This window comes from Ischnura elegans, chromosome 5 (assembly GCF_921293095.1).
Source record: "Ischnura elegans chromosome 5, ioIscEleg1.1, whole genome shotgun sequence".
NCBI classification, from domain to species: Eukaryota; Metazoa; Arthropoda; class Insecta; order Odonata; family Coenagrionidae; genus Ischnura; species Ischnura elegans.
Genome location: NC_060250.1, coordinates 136,490,527 through 136,517,000, shown reverse-complemented (window position 1 = coordinate 136,517,000; position 26,474 = coordinate 136,490,527). Strand labels below are relative to the sequence as shown.

Genomic DNA, 26,474 nt, shown 5'->3' with positions numbered 1-26,474 from the left:
CAACAAATATCCCCGATTATTATTCGAGGCGAAATGAGAGAGCAATGCACTCGCACTGTGTGCACAAATCCACTTTGAACTCAGACACGAGCGCAGTTATTTAAACCGAGGGAGAATTTCTTCATGCAAAAAATCAATTTGTTTTGTCGAGATTTAAAACTGAATCTCCCGATTGTCAGTTAGATAGGCTTAGTAGGATACTTGATCCGCATTTGAACTGACGGATTCGAGCTCGAATCCAGGCCTAACCAAAAGATTGATCACATCGCAGCGAATTTTACACTCGGTGTAAGTGAATGAGAGAGCAATGTGTCTTAAAGTGTACAATGGGAATATGCAATATCCTGCTGTAATTTTTACATGCTTTTTCGTTTTAATATTTATATTTTATTTGTGATGTCTAAAGGTGTGGGTTTTACATGAAGTCCTTACATACGTATGAAAGTATGTCATATTCAGAAAATATATATGCTCAAATATCATTCAGAAAACGTGAATTTTCAGAAAATACTAACGAGTAAACAGTGGCAGTGTGAAAAAATGAGACAACCTTTCAGAATGCCTTGGATATCTCATCAACATAATGGAATTTAATGTTTGCATTTCTCACTAAACTGTAACTCTGCTGTGTTTTGGGTTGCCGAATGATTAAAAACATCTTGCAAATCTGTGGATAAAAACTGTAAAATCTCTGCGTTTGTAAACCACGAATTACTTCGAAAAGTTATTCACAAGTCAAATGCACCCTTTCCTTTTCAACGGAGATGCATAAGGGGAAGTTTCTCATCACAGGAAAAATTTTTTACCTTTTTATTGTCATTTATATGTGAATCCCATTAAACAAGATTGACTGGAAATTTGTATTTTTCAAAGTACCTCCACTCTGTGATTTTCATATGTTTTACGAAGATAGGCATAATTGGACACTTTTGAGCATTATTCCTTATTTCAAAGAGTTCGCAATTCCTGTAATTCATTAACGGTCAGAATTCACTTTACCTCGAAATAAAAGTTTTCAGATTGGTTCTAGGAATCATCATCAACCACTCTCATTTATTCCAGGCTTGTAATCTCACCAGAAAAATGGTATTCACTGGCAATAAGAGAAAAAAGAACCTAATATGAGGCAATATTCCGCAAAATTTGATTTCATAATTCAAACCGGGAAGTTGTAGGTAGTCTTGAAAATGGCGAGGTAAGCGCCGAAATCGGTTGAGCAAATATTTTTTTGTGAAATGTTACCATTTTTTTATAATTCCCATCCATCATGAGTAAATCTGACCACGTATAGCCGAAAATACGTATATTATAAGAGCCAAGATTTATTGGAGAAAAAACAATGTCTTATAGATCATTAGAAAATCTTAGGTTTTATTTACACCTTTGGCAGAGGATGAATTTAGCAACCGATCTCCAACTATTATACTTATCCCAAAAAAAGTTACAGGTCGTGAATAAAAAAATGATGGGTTTCGAGCAAAATTACAAATCGTGAGGACAGAAAACGCTTACGTTTACATTACATGCATACAAGAGGAAAAAAACCACATTCGTAATTAAAAGAAATTACCTTTAGAAATAATCGTCAGTCAAGCTGGACCAAAAAATTGGCCCAAACCGAGACCTATCAATCGATATATCAATCTAAATTGTACAAAGGGGTAAAATTAGCGGCAGTTGAAACTACCCTCACCTCCTTACATGGGCTAAAAACCAAGCTATTTCAAAATTTTACTTTTTTGTGATACTAATGGTAAAGAAGAGGCTGAGATATTGTGAAGATAGGCGATATGATTTTAAGAATCGACACTGGTCTTAGTACTTCATGCCACTATAACATATACTTAAATTGAGCTGAAATAATTGGAGGTTGAACAGATATTTAACTGAAGTTAGAAAAAAGCTGAACGGCACCAAAATTGCTATTGGCGTGGATTTGGTTGAGGGTATGCAAAGCAAAATGGGGAGGATCGAAACTTTTATCGTTGAAGGTTGGGGAATGACGCAAGTAATTGAACGATGCATAAGAGCTCGGTGAGTTCGTAATTGCGTGCGGAACATTTTGAATGCATGCATCTTTTCGCAAGGTCAGCTTACTACTAAGATGTCGACGTTGCAAGCCACTCCAAACTAAGGCGCTTGGGCAATGAATTATCGCATCAATATATTCTTGGATTTACTTGTTTTCCTTCTGCCTGAATGCAACTATTTGCAACTGGCCTACTTATTATATTTTAATGCAATTAACGATTTACTTTTCAATAAAATAAATCAGCATGGTGACTAGCAGGGAATGTATTTTAAACTTCAAAATTTTATTTAAGGCGTGCCTAATCTCAGTTATTTACCATTTCCAAAATTTCATTATTCTATTTTTATACCCGCATACCCGCATAACAGAAGATTCTATAGAAAATTTAGTGTTCATAAATACCTACTCGCCACAAAAAGTATAAAATGTAACTTATAAAATCGTTTCTGCCTTGATTTGGTGGAAGTTCGATATATCCATGATGAGAGAACACAAATGGTAATTTCCACACTTTCTAATTCCAAAAACTCAACAACCGACCGTGGTTTCAACGCATTGTGTCATTTTCAAGGCAAGCTGCAGGTGTGTGAAATAGGGATATTTTCCGCATAAAATGCGATAGAAGATTGCATCATTCATAGTCGAAGAATGAAAAACTTCCGAACTATTAATTCGGATATGAGCCCTGAGGACTCTGCTTAGAAATGGTTTGCTGAAGCAACTGTCAAGCGATGAGCACGGAACACCCGTTCCAAATAGCTCAGCGGTGGAGTCATCTTCGCGATGAAGAGACGAAAATGAAAAGCAGCTCTAGATGGCGGGAGTGGGTGACCGCAGAAGCCGCTGGCAGCAAGAAGTGGCGGCTCACAGCTTCATTGCTCTCTTTCCACCTCGCCTCGTGATGACGTCGCGGAGAGCGCTTCGAACTTTATAAGTCTGCAAACACTTCTCGGGAGCATTTCCTCGTCTCCCAACTCGCCCTCATACTCTCTGCCTGACGCCATATTTGCCTCTCTTTTGCCGCGGTTGAAAATTTAAACCCCTTCGACGTCATCTGAAACCACGCCCACCTCCGAGACCACTGGATGCGAATTCACTTCCTTATTCTACTATTATACCCAAATTTGAAGAAAAATGAACCATTGCTAGTTTTTTTAATAGAGCATCATCGATAGATGCGGAATAAATTGATTCCTAGATCTCGGAAAGGAAACAGATGCTACGTTGATTAGGAAAAAACTAAATTTCTAACCAAGGACACACAAGAATCTTCAATTAACGCTCCCTCATTAATTCAAAATTGCCTCCTCTCCACCGATGAAAGTCACCCGTGTTTATAATGGCGGATTCACCACCTAGATCATATGCATCTTTAAAGTACCTCGCAATGCGCATCTCCAATTTTATCTCGATATTGTTCGTAGAATGAGTGATCTTTCCTACCTCGTATCATAAGAGAGATTCGACAGCACGGGACGCCTTCTTTCGCTTCCAATCTTTTATATTCGGTTCAATCATTCCCTCGCGCGATTTTCATTTCTCTCAAGTCCCTCCTAACGGATCTCCAAATCGCATGACACTCTCATTTACTTGTTGTGTTATGCAGTTCCATTAATGAGCTGTGTCTCCCACCTCATTCATATGCATATCAGAGTTCCTCTGTCCTCATCGAGTTATTGATTAGTTTCTACTGAGGCACTAGTTCAATTTCGTTATTATGAAATCTAATAAAGCAATTTCAGACAAGTTATTTCAAATGGTTCGCTAAAATATCCTATTCGATACGTAGATATAATTATATTGGAAAGGTGAAATAATCCTCAGTAAGCATGGAGTAGGTGCATTATCAAACAGCAGTTATAATGATCTTTCCATTCTATTCGGGTTTCTTCACCGCGTTTGTTGTATTTTAAAGACAACAGTTTCGCCAGCGTTACAGTCGGCGTCTTCAGGTCAAAGGTAAAATTAAAAAAAAAAAACCGGCCAATGAGAGAGCAGAAGCGGATCAGCAGCCGCCGCCGCCTATATAAGGCGAAAAATTTTATGCCTATAAAAGGCGGAAAATTTTTCCTAAAATTTTACCTTTGACCTGAAGACGCCGACTGTAACGCCGGCGAAACTGTTGTCTTTAAAATACAACAAACGCGGTGAAGAAACCCGAATAGACTTTCGATGAATGATTTCTCCATTGCTTGTTGGGTCGCTCCATTGCTACTTGGTTTTCTCCATTGCTTACTTGGTCACGGCTTGGTGACCTAGACGCGGCACGCCGCCAACGAGGGATCCTCATCGTCAACGGCATCGTGGGACACGCGTCACCGCTTGAGGCGCGGTAACCGCCGCCCGGGCCGTCGAGGACGCTTTCAGCGTTGTCCGGCCAACCCCCGGCAAGCGAGGAAGCCTTGCCATTGGACCCGCGTCAGCGTACGGGCAGGCAACGCCACCAACTCAGGCTCCGAGGACCTAAAGAGGGCCAATTTTGGACTTCGTCAGCAAACATCAACAAGCGACTGCCGATTCTTCCAATTCCCTTCAGGGACCTTCAGGGACCAACCGGTGGGCCGCGGTTGGCCGAGTTTGTCCCTAATTTTCAAACTCGGCCACTGCGGTTATCACTTCCGGGTGTCGCCCCCTGCTGCACTGGTGACCATCCCCGGTCGCTCTCGGCCGCTACCCCGGGCATTCTGAGCCGCTAGTATCGCTCATAGCACCGCCCGGGGGAAACGGCCGGGTCCCCACGTCAGGGTATTAGGCCCCCTTCCTGCCCTCTTAACGCCAAAAAGGCCGCTATGGCGGCCAACTCCGTCGCCGTTGGCTCCCTGCCGGAGTCGGCGGCGCCGGATGACATCGGGACGTCTGACCTCATCGCGGACATCCAGCGACTGTCAGCCTTGTACGGGACTGAGGCCGCCGCGGTCCTTAAGGGGACCATCACGAAGCTTCGGCGCATAGCCGAAGGGAAAGAAAAGCCAGCCGTCCAGCATTCCTCAGCCAACGAAGCAGCTCCTCCCAAGATCACTTCCGGGACGCCGGCGCCATGCCCAATAACCCATGCACATTCAGCCACTCAATTCACCTCCCGCAAGACAAGCCAAGCCAAAGTTACATCCGTAACTCCGGTCACTTCAAACAAAGCTCCCCTGACCAGTCAGTCTCAGGAAAAAATTGCCCCCTGTAAAAGCCTGGACAATTCCACCGTAATTTCCCCTGCGGTCACCCGCAGCAAAAAGCAAAAGAAAAACAAAACAGAAACTCCAGCTAATACTCCGTTAACTATAACCAATAGATACCAACTGCTTTCTGCCGATGAAAACGAAGCTACTTCGGCTTCCAATTCCGCAACTACCGCTTCCATTTCAGAAGTCGCTCCCACTCCAATTTCTAATCAGTACTCCATCCGCTCTACTGAGCCAACTATTGACAACGATCCTTCAGGTCCGCGTCCTTCCACGAGTCAATCCGATCAACCTCCTGCGCCAAAGCGCCCCAAGATCCCTCCCATACGAGTCGCTGATACGGCAAAATGGCCGGAAATTCACAATAGCATCATCTCAGTCTGCTCCTCGCCACCGATCTCTCACGCGTCCGGTTTAAATTCGGCGATTATTAAATGTCACTCTGTAGAGGACTTCAATAACACAAAATCGGCCCTGACTGAACTGCAAATTCCATTCACCACCTACCAGCTCGCAGAAAATAAACGCCGGGAATTCGCCCTTCGTGGTGTTTTTCCATCTGTGTCAGACGCGCGAATCTTAAAAGATTTGCAAAACCAAGGCTTTCCCGTCCTGTCCGTAACCCGCATTACCTCCACCAGACCCTCTGTTTCACAGCAGCAAAAAGGCCACAATGCAGTGGCCCGCTACAACACGAACGTTTGCCATGTCACCACAGATCCTTCCATTAACGTCACTCTTTTCATGGACATCAAATATGTCACAGGGCTGAGCGTCACAATCAGTGACTACAAAAAACCCGCCAAGCCCCTGCAATGCCATCGATGCCAGGGATTTGGGCATTCCAAAAATCACTGCTCTATGCAACCTCGATGTCACAGATGCGCGGAAAATCATTTCTGGCGCGAGTGCACCAAGCCAACTTCCGTACCTGCTAAATGCGCATTGTGTGACGGCGAGCATCCTGCCACCTACCTCGGCTGCGTGAAACACAAGGAAGCCAAGGCTGCCTTCCACGCGCGCCGCAAGACAACCGTAAACCAAAGCTCCACTCCTCCTCCTGCTCTTCCTCATTCGTTCGCCGCCGCTGTCACCTCTAGCAACCAATTTCCTTCCATTATTCCGCAGCCTCAACCTTCCGCTCCTACCCCACCGACCGCAAATGAGAGCAGTGACCTACTCACGTGGTTTACTGCAATCACTGCAAAACTTTCCGCCCTCGCCACTGACAATGAGAAGAAAATATTTCTTCTCAAGGAACTGATGCTTCTCCAAATCACACAATGAACACACACACCACGCAACCCAACGAGCTTAAAGTCATTTCTTGGAACTGCAACGGCATATTGAATAAAAAACACGAACTCTTTCAATATGCCGTCGACAACAACATAGACATAATCCTTTTGCAAGAAACTCACTTGAAACCGCATAATTCTTTTTATTCACCACACTATCACATATACAGATTGGACCGCAACACCAGGGGCGGTGGAGTGTCAGTTTTAGTCAGCAAAAACCTAACCCATTCCCTTCTCAATTCTCCCAACCCCGAAGTCTTCGAAGCTCTTGGAGTCAAAATCAACACTAAAGCCGGTCCCATTAACATCTACTCTGTCTACCACATGCCAAGCAAAATAATCACCATTGAGTCTCTTGAGCGCCTGTTTTCTACTAGTCCTAATGGGCTGTTCTTCGGCGACTGGAATTGCAAACACCCCAGTTGGAATAGCAACAGAACGAACGCGAACGGCAAAACTCTCTATTCTTTCATCCGTAAAAAGGATTTTGCAATTCTCGCTCCTTTACAACCTTCTCATTACGCCCCACGCTCGTGTGACGTAATAGATTTCGGTATTTCTTTCAACCTTCCTTTTCTTTTCCATCCGTCAATAGTTTATTCTTTCACTTCTGATCATATGCCTTTATTCTTCTCACTCTCTCTCTCTAAATTAATTTCTCCGCCTCGTTCTGTTGCTGTTACCGACTGGGATAAATTCCTTTCAGTTCTCGACCAATCTCTCGAAAACGAACTTCTCATCTCCGACCCCTCCCCCGAAGCAATCGAGAATCGAACTGAATTCATTACCTCCGCTCTCACCTCTGCCAAAGAGCGCGCCACCAAGTCCTTTCCTGCCCGTGTTCATAAATCCCGCAGATTCCCTGAATACCTAGTGTCACTTATCAAGCGCCGCAACACCGCTCGTCGTGTCTGGCAACAGTCCCGAAGCAAAATTGACAAAGCAGCATATAACAAACTTGCCAACTCCGTCAAAACGTCCATTGTTAAACTCAATCAACAATACTGGGAAAATCATATCTCCAAACTAACTTTCGAAAACCAAAAACCAGAAAACTCTGACAACTCATTCCACGATTCCCTCCCAATCTGGAGAACTATCAAAGGCCTAAAAAATAAACAAAAAAATCCACACGTTCCAATCTCCACAGACCAAGGCCTAATCTTTGATCCTGCAGTTAAAGTAGAAATCCAAGCCGATCACTTACAAACAGTCACTTCATTAGATTCCACACGTTCTCCCATTGAATTCAAAGTAAATTGGTTTTGTGATCGCCTTCCAGCAAATGACAATAACATTTTGATTTCCTCCCCTTCATCTGTCCGTACTATTCTTGCCACTCTCCCTGCCAAAAAGGCCCCCGGCCTAGATCAAATAAATAACCTCCAGTTGAGATTTTCCAGCCGCAGCAACCACTTTAATGCTCTCCTTTCTGATCTCTTCAATCACGTCTACTCCCTCTCCCATTTTCCCTCAAAATGGAAACACGCGAGAGTAATCCTAATTCCAAAAACCGGAAAAGATCAAAAAATCCCAGGCAACAACCGACCTATTTCCCTGCTGTCCAATTTATCCAAAGTATTTGAAGCTCTTATCCTGGCAAGACTGGAATCCTTTGTCACTCAGAAAAAAATAATTCGTCCAGACCAACTCGGTTTTCGACGTAAAATGTCGGCTACTCACCAAATCCTGAGATTGGTGGAGAAAATAAGCCATGCATACAATCGAGGACACACGACGGACGCGGTATTTCTTGATGTTGCGGGCGCATTTGATAGAGTATGGCACAAGGGACTCCTCTATAAACTAAACCTTCTCCAATTCCCTTCCTCCGACATTCATTTCCTCGCCAACTACCTCCTCAATAGAAAATTCTGTGTCGCCGAAGGTTTGGTCAACTCCTCCCTTCGGCCTATGGAAGCAGGCGTTCCACAGGGCTCATTGCTGAGTCCGCTGCTATTCACACTATACGTCAACGACATGCCCAGTACACCTAAAACATCACTACACATGTACGCTGACGACACTGCCATCGCAGCGTCGTCTCGTTCAGGAGACGAAAACATCAGGAAACTCAACAGACACTTAAACCTTATTCATACTTGGACAAAAACCTGGAAAATCACAATAAACGCAACAAAAAGCACTCATCTACACTTCTCACGTCGACGAAAACACTTCCCGCACACCACACTACATATCAACAAGCTGACGATTCCAAGAGCTACCACGCACACATTTCTCGGCGTCATTCTTGACGGCAAGCTTACCTTTACCCACCACCTACGATCCGTTATCTCCAAAGCCATCGGCGTCCGACAGGCAGTCTCTTGCCTCTGCTCCCCCACCTCTCCCCTTTCCCATCAGTCAATAGCCAGATTGTATAAATCAATTGTTTGCCCAATTGTACTATACGCGTGCGAGATCTATGCGAAAAATAAGACCATCCGTCAGAAACTGGAAACTTTCCAAAACAAGTCTCTCCGGCACCTTCTCCGTATCAGTCGACTCACTCGTATGTCCGACGTCCTCTCCGCTCACAACATTCCCACAATGAACGACTTCATTTCCGCCCTTGTAAGTAATTTCAAGTCCAGGCTGAAGGGCACGAATAACACACTACTTACAGACATATGGGATTACGACCCAAGTATCCCGACAAAATACACACTGCCTCACCAAATCACTCTTCTATGAGTCTTTCCCATCTCCTTGCAAATCTTATAACTTTAGTCCGACATCTATTACCAAATTTTAAGACTTTAATTAATTATCAATTTATTCCGTAACTGCATTTAAATCTGTTTGTTCCACAGCCAACTGTCCATAACTGGCTCTCCTCATAAAACTCTAGTATGCATATGTCTAAAAAAAAAAAAATATATATACTGCAGTGGTAAAAAATAATCCTGAAAAAAATATATAAACTGTTATACAAAAAAAAACATAAAAAAATAACAATATAAATAAAAAATTATATCCAATCAAAAAAAATGACAAAAGATAGTACATATTGTACTATAAAAAATCGAAAAAAAATATATATAAATTTATAAAAAAAAGAACTTAAAAAAAATATAAAAGAATTAAACCACTGCAGGAAATAAAAGAAATTCCATGTAAACATTGTACTCATCGCTTTCTCAATGTAATGCCATGTAAAATATTATTGTTTAGATTATGGTGTGATCGCCAATATTTAGTCTAATTTTAAGTTTCTCTTTCTCGCGAACAAATCACTACACCGACAACGATACACGCACGCCATTTACTGTTTTCATTTGTTAACTGGCTGGTTAGGGTGAGAAATATCTCACCGGCACAGCTGATAAGTTCGCGCCTACGGCGCGGTCATTCCAATGATTTCAGAAACCCGAATAGAATGGAAAGATCATCTATCCAACGCACAGTGGTCTGAAATCGGAAAAAGCTGGACAAAAGTCCAAAATTGCGTTTTTTGAGGTAGAGTCTTGAAACTTGGCGTATATACTCACAAATAGTTGGTGATCACGGTATAATAAGTTATTTCTCCTATATCTAATCCGTTACTGAGATACAGGGGATCAAACATGACCAAATTTCCAAAAACACGCCCGATCTCGTTTTTCTCCGAAACACTTCGGAGTTAAACTGCTGGTAGAGTTTTTGAAGGATTTTAATGCAGTAAAAAACGTTATATTCCAAAAATATGGTACTTTATCTACATATTCCATATTTTTTTAACTTTTTGGTTAGTATTGGTGCAGTATAATGTCGCAAAATGGCGGACCCTTTTTTCTGGCCAAATTTGACATAAAGTAGACAATATCTTTAGTTTAAGAAAAATCATATCTCCAATTTTTCCTCAGAGTATTTAATAGACATCATTTAAGAGAACGAAGCAAAAATATTTGAAAAAAGTTTGCCCCTTCATTAATGAACGCGATTTTTCGATCGCGCTGCACGTCCCGGCTCCGCGACACGGGGGCCTAGAGACTCGGGGACACCGTTGGATATTTCACTTTGTTTGGAACTTAATTATTTAAAATCGTAATTTTAAGCACACTATACAGTCTCTATTGACCCAAAATACTTAACTGAAGACATTACTAGAATATTGGATCGATATACTTGGTTACTGAACGCCGTAACTCTGGTAAACATGCTTTGGTTTCGAAACCTAACTGAATCATTACACTTTTTCTTTCACTACGGAAGCACATTAGGAACACCCTTTGGGTGTTAAAATAAATAATAAAAATATTTTTCCAGGCCCGCGGAAAACTTAAAACACAGTTAAAAAAAAATAGTATTCAGAAGGCGTTTAGAGAAAGGATGGGGCTAATTGTGGATGTGCCAAGGCCTGGCTCAGGAATCACCAACGTTGGCAATACGGCAAGATGTTTTTTCGATTCTCCAGAGCTGGCCGCTGATATAACAGGTGATTGTATTAAGTGAACATCATTTCAGAGTAGTAGCCACGCATAGGAGAAGTTACGTTTGTTTATACGCACGAACTGTGATAAAAATATCAATTTCTTATGTTTTTCGAATATTCTATTGTGGTTAATGCGAATTTATTCATATTTTCATTACAGGAGTTAATATTGACCTTATAAAAAATTTTTCAATAATTCTGAGGGCAATATCTAGTGGAATAAGTCTCAATCATGCAGTATTCTCGGATTACTGCCGGAGAACAGCGGAACTGTACGTGGACCTGTACCCATGGTATTATATGCCAACCACGGTCCATAAAGTGCTGATGCATGGAGGAGAAATTGCGAAGGAGGCAATTCTCCCACTGGGGCAACTATTTGAAGAGGCATTGGAAGCTAGAAATAAGGACTCCCGAAAATTTCGTCAAAGGTTCACTAGAAAGCACTCAAGAGTGGCCACTAATCAGGATCTCATTCAAAGACTGTTGATTACGTCGGATTCATTTATTTCATCAACCCTAACAGTAAAACAGAAAATATCAAGGAAAATGCCTAAAGAATTGAGGAAACTACTAGATTTAGATGAAAGTGAAGGAGAAGAGTCAGATAGTGGTGATGACCAAGATTCTTCGGAGGACTGAAGTATTGAATTGATTGAAGTTTCAAACAATAATCATAATTACTAACACCCAGGTTGGTATTAGGCAACATCAAAATTGTACATTTTCTTATTCCTAGGTGTTTAAAATTAATTTTATTTCATTCGTAAGATTTATAGTTAGCATGTTTTGCTTATTTCATTGTACACATGTTTATTATGATTTCAAATTATTCCCTTCAGGAGTGTATATCCTGCTTTTTCTTCATCAAATTTGAAAAATATTTTTATTGGTTTGTCTTTTGATTTAGTATTAATTGAGGTATATTCTCTAGATAATTTACATTGGATGGGATGTTCAATAGTTAAACATGCAATGGAAGAATAAAAATGCTATTTCATAATTTCCATCTTTATGTATAATACGCCATTTTATTAAAAAATAAGGTAAAAAAATCTATTTAACCATTTCATTATCCCATCATTACTAAAACTTCCTCGTGGTAATATTGCATTATTAAAAAGGAAAGGGAGCGGAAAAAACCCTTTGGAAAAACCCCTTCGGAAATTCCCTTACCGGCCGCGCGGTATCATAAAATGTCCCTTTTCGCACGCTCCTCCTCGGCGTGGGTGAAAAGGGAAAGAATTAGTGAAAGAATCCGGGCTGCAGCCTTTCCTGGTAACTGTGCATGGCAAGCTTCGCGATAAAACTTAAATCCTACCCAAAGGGTGTTCCTAATGTGCTTCCGTAGTGAAAGAAAAAGTGTAATGATTCAGTTAGGTTTCGAAACCAAAGCATGTTTACCAGAGTTACGGCGTTCAGTAACCAAGTATATCGATCCAATATTCTAGTAATGTCTTCAGTTAAGTATTTTGGGTCAATAGAGACTGTATAGTGTGCTTAAAATTACGATTTTAAATAATTAAGTTCCAAACAAAGTGAAATATCCAACGGTGTCCCCGAGTCTCTAGGCCCCCGTGTCGCGGAGCCGGGACGTGCAGCGCGATCGAAAAATCGCGTTCATTAATGAAGGGGCAAACTTTTTTCAAATATTTTTGCTTCGTTCTCTTAAATGATGTCTATTAAATACTCTGAGGAAAAATTGGAGATATGATTTTTCTTAAACTAAAGATATTGTCTACTTTATGTCAAATTTGGCCAGAAAAAAGGGTCCGCCATTTTGCGACATTATACTGCACCAATACTAACCAAAAAGTTAAAAAAATATGGAATATGTAGATAAAGTACCATATTTTTGGAATATAACGTTTTTTACTGCATTAAAATCCTTCAAAAACTCTACCAGCAGTTTAACTCCGAAGTTTTTCGGAGAAAAACGAGATCGGGCGTGTTTTTGGAAATTTGGTCATGTTTGATCCCCTGTATCTCAGTAACGGATTAGATATAGGAAAAATAACTTATTATACCGTGATCACCAACTATTTGTGAGTATATACGCCAAGTTTCAAGACTCTACCTCAAAAAACGCAATTTTGGACTTTTGTCCAGCTTTTTCCGATTTCAGACCACTGTGCAACGCCGCGAAAATCTTCGAACCTAGCAGTTATAATTGTGAACTAGTGGAAGCAATGTTAAACGACGGAAAGCACGACACAAATGGGTCTTCAAGGATTCAAGGAATCCTGTTAAATACTCAGCAATGGCTTTTGCAGACATTACTCACATTCGTCAGGTAGGCCTTCGGTCTTTCAATAAATATTTGATCTGCGGGTAAGACCAATTCAAAAGTGACATTAATTCTCAATCGTTGGGGCGTGACAATGAATTTAAAACTTACCATATAGCAAAAGGCAAATGCTTACCAAGGAATCTTCTAATGCATGAGAATAGAGTAATTCACGTACGGGGATAGTAATGCCATTACAACTAGAATGGAGGGGAAAATAATCTCAACTGTGAACTGAAGAGCATTGTTCTGCGGAAGTGCTGTGCGTCAGTCGGACTCAGCGGTGCTTGCGATGGAATCTGATCGAGGTCTCGTCAAAAGGGGACCTAGTTCGACGTTCGGAAGTTCGACGAGGGCGGAAACACTGTTATGATAACCCGATCGCCACCGCAGCCATCGGCATTCCCTTGCCGCCGCGGGAGGGGGGGGATAGGATTCAGTGGCACGGAAATACGTCCGCTGCGAGCGAGCACTTCGCTCCCAAAGACTCGCCCTGCCGACTCTCCTCCATTCGCACTCAATTCTCATGCCGAGAACCAGCGTCCCACCTACCTGCTTCGACCGACCTTGACATTCCTGGCTGCTAACAAGTGATATCGCGACTGAAATATTCTCGACGCTTGATCTGTTCATAGATCCGTCTTTTAAGCATGGAACCGCGAAACCCAAGAATCATTCACAGGCCAATGCACGTATTTTTAGAGGTAAGAAATGAATGCAAAGTGATGTTGTTCATCAGGTAGTACTACTTATTCTAAAATGAAATAAATCGGTAATGCCACAAAATGGAAACGCGCTAATAATTAGTGCGTTTTGGTAACAAACGGCAAAGGATGAATGAACAACATTAAACAAAGAAAAAATACATATATAAACTGGGACACTGAATGGTATGGCAGGGAAAGGAACTCAGTTTGAGGGTACCTACTACAAACAGGAAAAAATTATAACCGCTGCTGATGGATGGATGGATGTAAATGATCAAATTACAGAAACACGAGAGAAAAATACACGCTTTCAGTTATGAGCTGACAAAATCTCGGCGACCAGGTGGAGCCACAACTTAAGCATCATATTTAACGTTACTTATACGGTAGAACTCCCAGAATAAATGGAGATCAATTATGACGAGAAAGTACTGGTTAGATCTTTACCTCTGTTTACCTTATAGTTGAAGGTAATATCATTTCCATAATTCTGTGTGCACATATGCTCGACTCAACGGTTACAATTTTTGATGAATGAGTGCCAAAGATAGAGAGGTTTTTTTCCTCCTGAATTTTGCCCCTTTCAATCAACCGCAGAGTGAGGCATAGGTGCTCGCAGAATTTTGGAAACGGCGGTACGTATGTGTCTTAGAATACTGAATAACATAATGAAAGAGAGTAAACTGTTAAAAAGTAAACACCAATCGAGGTAAAATGAAAATTTTCGACGGATCGAGGGTAAAGAAACGAGAACAAGCAAATAAAAAAATAAAATATAAGCAAATCGTGGTGTCCGGATCAAATCATGATTTTTGAATCCTCTTTAAAATTAACAAAACGGCTAAAAAAGGTAAGACATTCGAAAACATGATGCTCAATGAAATTGCATTCGGTAAGTTAAGGTAAGTAAGGTTGAAGGTAAATGCGCGCGGCAGAATAATGATCGGCATGAATGAGACAATGCTGATTGAATGTATGTATAATAAAAAGAAATACTCTGGTCAATGCCGTCGTCTACAAACATACGAGAGAAAAAGGGAAATATAGACCATGTGCTGGATTCGCTGCGTTTGGATTGAGCCATAATAGGAGTATTCTATTTAAACCTGCTCTTACGGTATAAATTACCAGATCGAAATCAGACCATTTTGATGCCCAAGTGACCTTGATTAGCTCTGTTCGTATTCACTCTGTGGTTGAAGGGAGATACGTGTCTGGTGGCACTAAACAACACGACGAAGAAAATAACGCAGTTTCAATTTAAACATACGGAATTAAAAAGAAAGAACTTTGTCAACAGCTCGAGAGAAGATTAAGATAAAACACCAAGAGAAAAAAAGTAGAAGTAGTTATATGCTGACAAATCTTAGCGTTTGGATTGAGTGATGGTTCTGAAATTCTCTCTCAAACTAATTATAGAATATAAATATCCGAAATATATCGACAAATTGATGCTCAAATCACATTGAGCGTCAAAAATGACTTAAAACTTTTCCAGATGATTGGGTGACATGGATGAACATTTGAAGGGCCGCATATGTTTCAAGCTCCCTGCCAAGGCAAATATTAGGAGTGCGGAACATCGGCTGCCTTTAATTTTCTCATCCAGTGGACAGCTCAAGGAATTATAATTCATCTTGAGAGTTATTTTTATATTTACTCTTAGGCTGAAATAAGATGCGTGTCCTAGGATATTGACCAGAATGATGAGGTAGATGACACTGCTCAAATATACACTAAAAAGTGAAAGAAGGAATTGAAGTGAGGACGAAACTACACGAGGAGAATAAATGATGATAGCAATTCGAAAAATGGCCAATCGCGGCGTCCGGATTGAGCAATATCGTTCTTTTAAATTTACTTTTGCTGCATAAACACCGGGAGGGAATGGAGACCTCTATGGCGCTCGAGTCGTGGCGTACGTAATCCAAGAAATGGCATCCCAATCGGATTCCTCGCTCCAGTGCACCCGCAGCCTCTTCGGTCCTCGTTCGTTTGGCTCGAGTGCTGGGTGGGTTCAGAGTCAGATTAGCTGGAGTGCGGAATGGAAGCTCGCACCACCCGTCCGATCGAGGAACGCGGACCACCTTACTTACTAATTGGAGTTTAATGCGTTCCATGCGTTCCATAGGTGTGAAATTACACCCATCACGTCACACGCAACCAACATTTCCTTCGGTGGCTACCTCTGCTAACGGGGTCATTCAATCTCATCCAAAATCACAAATCAATTAACAAATTCTCTTAGCTCGGGTGGTGAAAATGACCAAAACTGCTCACAGAATCACTTATAATAACAATGGGAATGAGTTTCGTCATATCTCAGCTCAATTAATACTTACTTGAACGTTGCAAAGCACCAATGTTAGATGAAAAACTTGAAAATGTAGTGAACCCAACGAAAAAATCATTTGAACTACGTTTACCTCTATTACAAAAATACAGTAGCTATGTACGCATAAAATATTTTTTGAAGCTAGTTTATACGCTGCATTACATATATATTTGTGGTAAAAATAATATCATAGAATAGTTTGGAAATAAGTAAAGGATAAATAATACAATGTACCAACTTTAAATTTAAATTACCACATTTCAACCTATACACTGTACTATAAAAGTAACAGAAGCAGGCGTTATGTAGTGGAACGACATTCTAAGTGATTGTACTTGATAATGACCTAACGGTCAAAACGCGTTGTACGGACAATAAACCTGTGGAATATTGCCATCTTCGTGTTATTAAAAAAAACTGTACTATAAGGTTAAAATGAGAAGTAAGCTATATTACTTTTAGCAAGGAAAAAAACAATTCGCACCAAATTTAGAGCAAGGAAGTAAATTCGGCTGAGAGGCACAAGTAGAGCTCAAGTATAATGTCTTTTTGCTTTGAGGGAGTGTTAAGGGATCTGTGATGGACTATGGTGAGTTGGCTGAAAATGCAGCAACGGTGAATGATGGAACGGATAGACTTTGATAGAATAGATAGATTTTGAGGATTCTTTTAAAGTTACAAAATTTGCCCCACTGGACCGTTTCGATTCAAGTTGAAAATGAAATCATCCTTATTTCTCCTTTTTATAGTCTTGTCACGAACAGCACCGGTTTGCGAAGGAGAAACATACTCAATGTCAATTTTTCAAAGGGATCCCATCACTCCTCCGGATGTGTTTCGTCTTTTTTTGACGGATTATATATTTTTAAACATATTTTATCACTTTGAAATGATCAGGGCATATAGAGCAGACCTTATGGAACATTTTCCTGCGTATTCCTGAAAAATAAATCTGAGAAAATAACGAGGTATATTTTTCAACTTTGGGATACAGGAAAATGTTAAAAAGGTTTTACTCCGTGTATCTTGAAAATTAATATGATTGATATAATGGCGACAATGTCAGGCTGGGCTGAGAAAAGTAATGAAACTCACTAGTTAATCCCGTCTGATTAGATGAAACAACGCATTACAACCAAACCTCACCCTTTAGCATTCGAATGGAGTGATCCTATGGGATATCACCTCAGATTTCACCTCCTTTCACTCTATTTTTAAACATAGGTATATATTTTTGAGTCAGATGTTGAATAGATTATTATTCTATTTTCATGCAAAGTCTACATCCCATTACATCACATATATGTGTCATTTTCATTCACTTTTGGTCGAAAGGATTAGCCTATTTCAATTGCAGCCAGTTAATCATAAATAAAAATAAAAAAGGCATGAAATAACTTTTCCCACAAAACGGCCCTTTGTCATCATTAGATAAAAGAGGAGAGCTAGAGAAAAATAACACTGTGTATCTATCTATAATTGGAGAATCAGGTGGCGATGCGAACCCTCCTCGCCCCGAACGGAAATTAAAGGATTATTCGATATTTTAAGGCTATCGACGAAAAAAGTAGGCAAATATTTATTGCTGTCTAGCTTATCTGAAGTAATGTATGATGAACGTTCTTATGATTAGAAAGTAAATGCATGGAAAGGAAAAACATTATGTTATTAAGAATATGTCACAGAATGTTATATTATAGTCTATCTAATAATCTCATGCACTAAAACTTGTAATGATTGTCAGTGAAATATGAGACTCAAAATAATGTACTAATATTCCTTAATTTACTATGAGTCTAGAATTTAATATTTTACAGCGTAGACAGTGACTGAAATTTACTGCCTAAATGTATGAATTAAGCTTAACAATTGAACTAATGTCACACGCGGGTGCGAGTTATATTGATGATCAGAGAAGACACAGCACGGCGCAGCACTTCAATTTCGAAACATAACATTGCCATCCAATCAGGGCGAATGCTCATAGAAAAAAAATAAAATGGTGTTTATACTAAAGGTATAAGGAATTCTCTGAAGTACGGAAGGTACTCGTGAATTACGTTTTATTCGTTGAATCCGGACATTTGCTGAAGAGTTAGGCTCTTCAGAGACGTTCTGAGCATTTATAAACGTATTAATTACTATTTTCTTAATAAGAAGACAATGATTTAGATATTCATTGAATGTAGGGGAGACCGGGGCACGTTGGCCATAGGGGCAGGATGGCCCAGTCGAGCTATTCCGTATAATAAACATTGAATCGTGCTAGGAATCAATCAGAAGGTTGGTAGCACACTTCTCCTTTCTCCACAGCACCATTACGGCTGGAGGAGCAGTTTTAGAGAATTTGTAGTGATTAATTGTATTTGCGCGTGTTTCAGTAAAATTCTACTCCCAGGTTAAATGTGTGTTATTTAAGTTTTGTTCCATTTGGGCGCGATAGATGACCTCTATGATTAAAGATCATAATTTAAGGATAATTTCAGTGTGGGATAAAATATAAATTGCTTCAGTGGGTTTTTGTAACAAATAGAAATTATTGTAAATATGGTGACGGGGCACGTTGGCACCCGAGCCAACATGCTCCGTCCTCTGCATTCCATCGTCAAAAATGGCCTACTTTTGAATAAACGGTAACTTCCATCATTAAATGAGCTGTCATTCAGATGTAAATGACTTAAGCATTATTAAATAATTTAAGAGTAAATCTTTTTGTTTTCTGCCTTTAAAAATTATTTTAACGTATTATTTAAAAATAAGTTTGAATAATAGTTTTAAAATAAGTCACATTCCAGACTTATTTCGCTCCTTCACATGCATAATTTGACCTGAACATTCAATTATTTCCACTCGTAAAGATAGAATATTTATTATTAAAAAATCAGAACAAAAAATCAAAAAGTATCGATAAAACCACACCAATGGAGTATTTGCACGTTTTTGGTGAGGCCTGTTAAAAATATCAGTTCGGTTTGATTAAGCAAAATTCCAATTCTTACAGTCGTACGACCATGGGTGAATTTGTTATTAACAAATAAACATTCCAAAATCAATGTTGCGCTTAAAACACTCCGCCGCCATGTCAGAGGGCTTGTGACGTCAATCCCCGTACTCAACTGACTGCAGTGCCTGCGTGCTTGCGATTGTTGTGCCAGTGCTGTTGTTTAAGAACACTGAAGTGAATCTGAGGGAATAAACCATCTGTTCTAGTCTTAATTAGTGGAATATTTCATACAATAATTCTATAAGTTCGTAGCCATGAGCGAAGATAGATTAATGGCTTGTAGGACAAAATTCCGGAATGAATATTGTTTTGTTCCGAAATGTGGGAGCACTCGTGTTTCTACACCAAACAAGATTTTTGTGAATGTTCCGGATAAGCCTGAACTACGACGGAAATGGTTGTTGGCAGCCCGGAGGGATCTTCAGTTAATGCCATTATCCGTTAAAACTCATTTGCGGTGCTGTGAGGATCACTTCAATGTAAGTGCATTATCTTTAATACGATCATTATCTCGGTACCACGTCCATTACAAAAATGATTTGTTTTAGTACTTAGCTTTATGTGAGAATTATTCATGAAGTACCATCATTATTAATGCATGAGTTGACGAAAGTATTAACAAAATTCACGAGACTTGCAGTTTAAAATATTGCATTCAAATGTATCCATCAACGTTAAAAATTTTATAAGGTATCGTGTGTTTTAATATTGAGTGCTACACGTACGATGTATTAATTTTGGATAGTGAGTGGCGCAAACCATACGTATTTCATTATTTTGAGTACCTACTGCTTTACATTGTGTTCTTCTTAAGGTGCATAGACTGATGGTATGTGGGTTTTGGAAATTTATAAGTTACTTTTTTCACAAAAATTAAGTCTTGAACAAATATTTAAGTGCAGTGTATAACTATTTCCATTCATTATTTTGTGTTTACATGAATTTACCGTTCTTCATTTACAATGAAAGTATTTAATTTGCAATTCTTAAACTACCGCAAACGTAAATAAGGCATAGAAACAGATTAGAAATTGAAATATTTAACCTAAATGGTTGTAGTAGCGCTAATACATAAAGATGGTTGTGATATGAGCAGTAAAAGTTTGATAAAAAACAGACCTAATGGAACTGTAATGGGAAAAAAACTGATGATCTCATTTATTTGACAGTTGAAGGAAGATGCTGAAAATTTCATGAGGTGGAAGATGATGGGAGGGCAACTCCGGATAAAGAAAGGTGTCCTGCCCCACATCTTTAAGTGCCAGGCGAGACCTTCAGATGTACCTTCTGCAATGAGAGCAGTCATTAAGAAGAGAGAGAGACTACGACTGCTTTCTGATTCTTTTCATCAGGAGAACATCAATGTTGAGGAAAATTCAGAACCTGTTTGCCATTCTGAAGTTGGCAGTGACTGTGAAAACATGCTCCTCCCATTGCATGAAATCACCTCGAATGACAATTGTAAAATGGAAAAGGGAGTTCAGGTACGTTTGCCATTCCGAAGTAAAGGGACTCAAACTTCTGGCAGTCATGGCAATGATGTGGGTACGTCACCTATTAAAGTCAGTCAAATTTCTCCCATAAAAAATCCCAATTTTAGTGAAGAGGGTAGTACTTGCTCCTCAGATGATGACTGCTCCGACTTGTCAGCCTCCATGTCCAGCCTATCCAGTGATGATTTCATGGATTCGGAGGAAGAGGTTAAGCAAGTAAGGGAGGAGAGTTACAAAGCATTATGCTTTTTTATGGAGAGAGACCCAAAGTTGTACCTTGGAATTTCCCCCGCTTCCTATACGGTTTTATCCATTCTTTGCAATAGAGTTGAAGCTACACAAAAAAATATCATGTTATGCCTCAAAAAAATAAAGTTGAATGACCAGATAAAAATTTTAGGCAATGAATTTGGCATGCACTTTTCAACTGTAAGCAGGAATCTCAGGGAAACCATGCCAAAACTGGCCTCTTTTATGACAGATCTCATATATTGGCCTGAAAATGAGAGCAGACTTAGAACCTTGCCCACTGCTTTCATTGCTAATTATTCTAATGTTTCTTGCATTATTGACTGCTTGGAAATAGCTATTGAGAAACCTTCAGATCCCTTGCACCAGGCACTCTCTTGGTCGCAGTAGAAAAGGCTAACACAATAAAATATTTGATATCCTGTTTACCCAGTGGGTTTATCAATTATATTTCAGAGGGGTATCTTGGAAGGGCTACTGATGAGGCTATTTCAATTAATTGTGGCTTTTTGGATAAAATGCCTCGAGGAAGTACTGTAATGGCTGACCGAGGATTTAAAAATTTGGGGTCAGCATTAGCTAGAAGGTCATGTAGTCTGGTACGGCCACCATCAGTTGTAACTGGCCAAATGCTATCACAGAATGATGTACGTTTGACAAAACAAATTGCCAGCCTTCGTATTCACGTTGAGCGAGTCATAGGGAGACTTAGAGACTTTGCCATCCTTAAACCAACCGCAGTTTTGGACCACAGCCTTGTAAGTATGTCAGACGAAGTGATGATTATAGCATGTGGGCTGGTCAATCTTGATAAGCAGATAACGAAGGCTTAAAATTTCTCCATCTTTACTATTTCATTGGAGGGGAAGGAGTGGTTTTAATTAATACTCTGTAAATTATTTGTTGTATTTTAGTTTTTATTGTAATTCAGCATCATGGCTCTATTTCTAATGGTGCAATACCTTGTTTTGTTTAATTATTCAATACATTGTATTAAGTTCTAACATTGATATTTTGTGAAAAGCATATTGTTAGATTGTAATTGTACATTGAACAACATGATATGATAAAACAAGTTCAGAGGGTGATAATTGTTTCCTCTGGAGAACATTATAACTGAGACTGACTGATTTCAATAAAATTTACCCAAATTTAACAAATTCTTGGTTTTTGCAATGGTACAAGTATTTCTTGAAAGAGAGAATAGAATATATTTTTCAAACAGAAAATCCTCACCCGCACATGTAATAGAAATGGGATATCAGGTAACATCTTTGTTCTGATAGTGAAATAAGGTTTAATGAGCAGAGTTTGAATAATCACGTATTCATTAAGTCAATTCTCATTAATGATGTTGAAGATATAGAAAAACAGGATATCTACGTCAATTTTAGGATGACATATTAACCAGTCCCTTAGAAGAAACAGTGCTAGGCAGAGAGATGGTGAATTGTTAATGAAGGAGATAATATTAAGAAATTGACCTGCTAGTCAAGAATTAGGAGATGGATGTTAATGTAAGACACAATAAACTGAATCCTCGGGAAGACCCCAGAATGTAGACACAAAATGGATTTAAAGAAATCCTACCGGTCACACTTGCAAAACTCTTATTCTATTTTTCCCTACGGCAACTAATGTGAATTAACAATAGGGATTAAGTACCAAGCATTAATGCTTGGACAGTAAGGATTCCTAAAATCGCGTTATACGATGAGAAACCTCTGATTAAAAGGGCAGAAATAGTAAAACTTCATGAGGTCCAAAGAGCTACAGAAAAGATACACTATTTAAGAGTATTCATTATTTTAGTAACGGAAAAATGACATCACACCAAAATAACATGCTTTTTTCCACCATATGTTTTGTATAATCATCATTATAATCAACTATGCAGTAATAAACAGCCTCATTACTCTCAAATGCAGGGTCAGCCACTGCAAATACACATTTATGCTTGCCAAGCATTAACATTTGCACCATAATCTGTGCTAAGCACTTGGCTGTAGGTGCACCATCTCTTAAATAATGTTTGAACGAGGAAGAATTTATAGGGCACTTTACTTCCACAAGTATGTCATCATAAATGCCATCGGGTGTAGCTGCCAGGAAGGGGTACTTGGGATTCAAGGCAACACCACATTTGCCACTTTTCCTCCCAAGACTTCTCTCTAATACGCAAATAACCTTTCCTTCTAACTCCCTTCCCCGCCTCATTGCATCATTGTCTGGTATTGATTTTGCTCCAAGAATTACATTTACTAATGCACCGTCTCTCTTCTGACAGTGTATGGCCTCATACATCCTTGATGCAGTTATCCTGCCTTGCCTCATGCTATGCCACAGTGGTGAAGCATGTTGGTGCACTGTGCTCCTGAACGCCAACTCGCACAAGCTGCTGTTTGCTATAAGAGAAGTGGCAAAGTCCAGAAATGGTCTTGCAGCTAGTGGCTGATCGCTCATGGCCTTGTAATTTAATAGCATGTGATGGATGGTCATCTCTTTCACATTCAAATGATGTGTAAGGGACATTAAAGCACTATCATAATGCCCCTGTTCTTTCAGAGCAGCAATCACTTCCTCCCTGAAGCTGCCCTCTCTAACAGGAATTATGGGTGCTGCACCTGTCATTTCCCTTACTTTCATAAGTTGACTTCCCCCACAAAGAGCAGAGAGCTTGGACTTCTTCCAGTAGCTCTCTACTTCTGTGGGAGATGGCTCTTCACTCCTGCGATGAAGCCAGAACAAAAATGCTATTGCATGCTTACAACCGCCTGTGAAAGAATTAAATCTTAATTAATAGACATCAACCTTAATGGCAATGAAATGAAAAATAAATTAGCAAACATAATGAAAACAATATATAAACTGCAGAGGAAGATCATTAATGAAAATAAGAAACAAAAGTGGGCCAAGTATTGATCCTTGTGGGACACTTGCTTTTACTTCCAGTGAGCTTGAGATGGTTTGCACTATTCCAGCTGTGGAGTGGTGTGAATAACACACTGCTTGAGTTATATTTTCAAGATAGGAGGTAATCCAGTGTAGAGAGACACCAGTCATGCCCAGACTTTCTAGCTTGCATTTTAAAATGTTGTGATCAACACTATTAAAAGCATTTTTGAGATCATATGAGACTCCGAGGACATGCTGTTTTTGGTTCAAGGCCTGTATTAATAAGTTGAGATACCGAAATGTTGCAGTATTAGTTGATCTACTAACTAGGAATCCATGTTGAGAGTCAGTAATTAGGTTGAAGGAGTCTAGGTAGCAATTAAGTCGCCGATGAAATAACTTCTCAAAAACTTTAGAAAATACTGACAGAACAGCGATGGGCCTGTAGTTACATGCTTCTGAGGAAGGACCCTGTTTTGGGATAGGTGTAACTTTGGCTTGCTTCAGTGCAGAGGGAAAGACTCCAGTAGTGAAGGATAGATTTATAATATTAGCTAGGGGCAATGCTATCACTTGTGAGGAGGCATAAATGACAGATAAGGGAATACCATCTGGACCTTTTGAAGAAGAGTTGCGAAGAGATTTAATAATGTTGACTATTTCAGAGGGAATGGTGGGTGCTAAAAAGAAAGAATTGGGAGAGGTCCTACGTTGAGGACAGACAGGGGACATGTTTGTGGGAGATGGAATATAGCAAAACTGTGACTTGAAGAAATCAGCAATTTTTTGTTATCGCTGAACTTAATGCTGGAGTTTGATGTACCAACAGAAGATTTAGTTAGCTGGTGAATAACTTTCCACGTATCCCTGACAATGTTTGAGTTCCCTAAGTATTCCATAAAAACGTAACATCAGCGTAAAAAATCACTGAAATTCTTATATAATATTTATTGCTCCATTTGAAAAAAAATAATTAGCACAGTATCAAACAAAGAAGTCCTAAGAAGAGTAGGAGAGAGAGAAGAGAAGCCTCATGAAAACCTTAATAAGAAGACGGAACAACCTTATAGGCAACATCCTGAGACATGATGGCCTGACGAAGACAATCGTCGAAGGACAAGTGGAAGGTAAGAATGGAAAAGGAAGACCTCGAACAAAATATATGGAACAAGTGAAGAGAGATGTGAAAGAGAAGAAATACGTTGGTGTGAAAAGATAAGCTGAAAGGAGAATAGAGTGGAGAGCTGCGTCAAACCAGTCCTAGGATTGTTGACCAATGATGATGATGAGCACAGTATCAGAGCTTCAGGTTCACAAACATCACAGGTCACTCAAGAGTTTGTGTGATGTTAATTATGCATTTCAACACTATAATAAGGCTACCACTACACGGAAAGGCAAATGAATTTAATATTTCTATTGATGAATGTGTTAAGAAGACCAACACTTAGCAACTGAAAGTGAATGTAGTATGGGAGTGGAGGGCACATAGACGCAATGGGTATAGTGAGACAAAATATACAGTATTGTCTTACTGTATCACTCTAACTTATTCTATAAAATCGAGTCTCTGATCATTACCTAAAGCTGCAGCACAACCATGGCATTTAGCCTCTTCAATGGCTCCCTCATCTTCATTCACTACAATTTCCACGATGTATGGCTTCACTTTCACTTTATGTTCTGGAGTGACCCTTGCAAGTGACCAACATTTTCCACCATCACGTTTTATTTGTACGTATCCTATTGCCGAATCACCGTAATTCTCCCTTGCAGACCTGTATTGTAAAGCACAAAAATAATTAGAAAATGCATAGAGGCTGAATTACTTCAGTAATTAATGAATTAAAATGTTTCAAGTCAACAAAGTAAGTGGTTTCAATTGATTGTTAAAGGCGTAACTTTGTAAAAGCGATTCATTATTAAAATTAAAAAGAACTTCATTCTTTCACATGAATATTTATTCACACATTTACACGACCATGGTAAATAACGACCATGAAGGAAACTACCCTTTGCGATAATCGGAGGATTTGCTACTCCTAATTACCAATAATAGTAATTGGTGAATGAAAAATGGGCAGATTTAATGATAGGAAATATATAAAATTACTCGAGAATATAGATATCAGTTAAATGGAGTTTATCTCTAAGAAAGATTTCGTACTGTTCTGAAATAACTTACCTTGCCAATTTCACTCCGCGCTGTTCGGATCCAGCGAAGTCAGCATTGCTGCTTAGATATACACCGATCATGAAGGGGTCTACGACTGGGAGGTTATTCGAACAAGCCTTAACGAAACCAGGTTCCATTTTGCAAATTTTCTTGCAAAAAATGAAGAAATATAAAATAAAGTTTGTGAAATATAAGTTTTTTTTAATGCTCTTATCCGCCTGCGACTGTACTACGGGAGATGACGTCACGTAACGAATAGCCAATTACAGATCGTTTTACGCTACAGAATTTCGATGCTAAAACAAAGGTTGTTAAAACTCAAATAATAAATTAATAACAAAACACAAGGAATTTTCATTAAACATATGTGAGCTTCAAACATGTATGCACTAAGTGGAAAGG

At 39.5% G+C, this 26,474-nt stretch overlaps 1 protein-coding gene across 1 annotated transcript; it reads right to left on the bottom strand.

Moving 5' to 3' along the window:
- Positions 1–6,728: 6,728 nt before the first annotated feature.
- On the bottom strand, positions 6,729–26,246 carry LOC124159792. Its single transcript, XM_046535710.1, has 5 exons — positions 26,082–26,246; positions 25,478–25,674; positions 23,066–23,775; positions 9,023–9,107; positions 6,729–6,910 (listed from the first exon to the last, which is right to left on the bottom strand). The coding sequence occupies exons 1-5, from the start codon at positions 26,207–26,209 to the stop codon at positions 6,729–6,731; spliced, it is 1,302 nt and encodes a 433-aa protein (XP_046391666.1). The 5' UTR covers positions 26,210–26,246.
- Between the last annotated feature and the right edge of the window lie 228 nt (positions 26,247–26,474).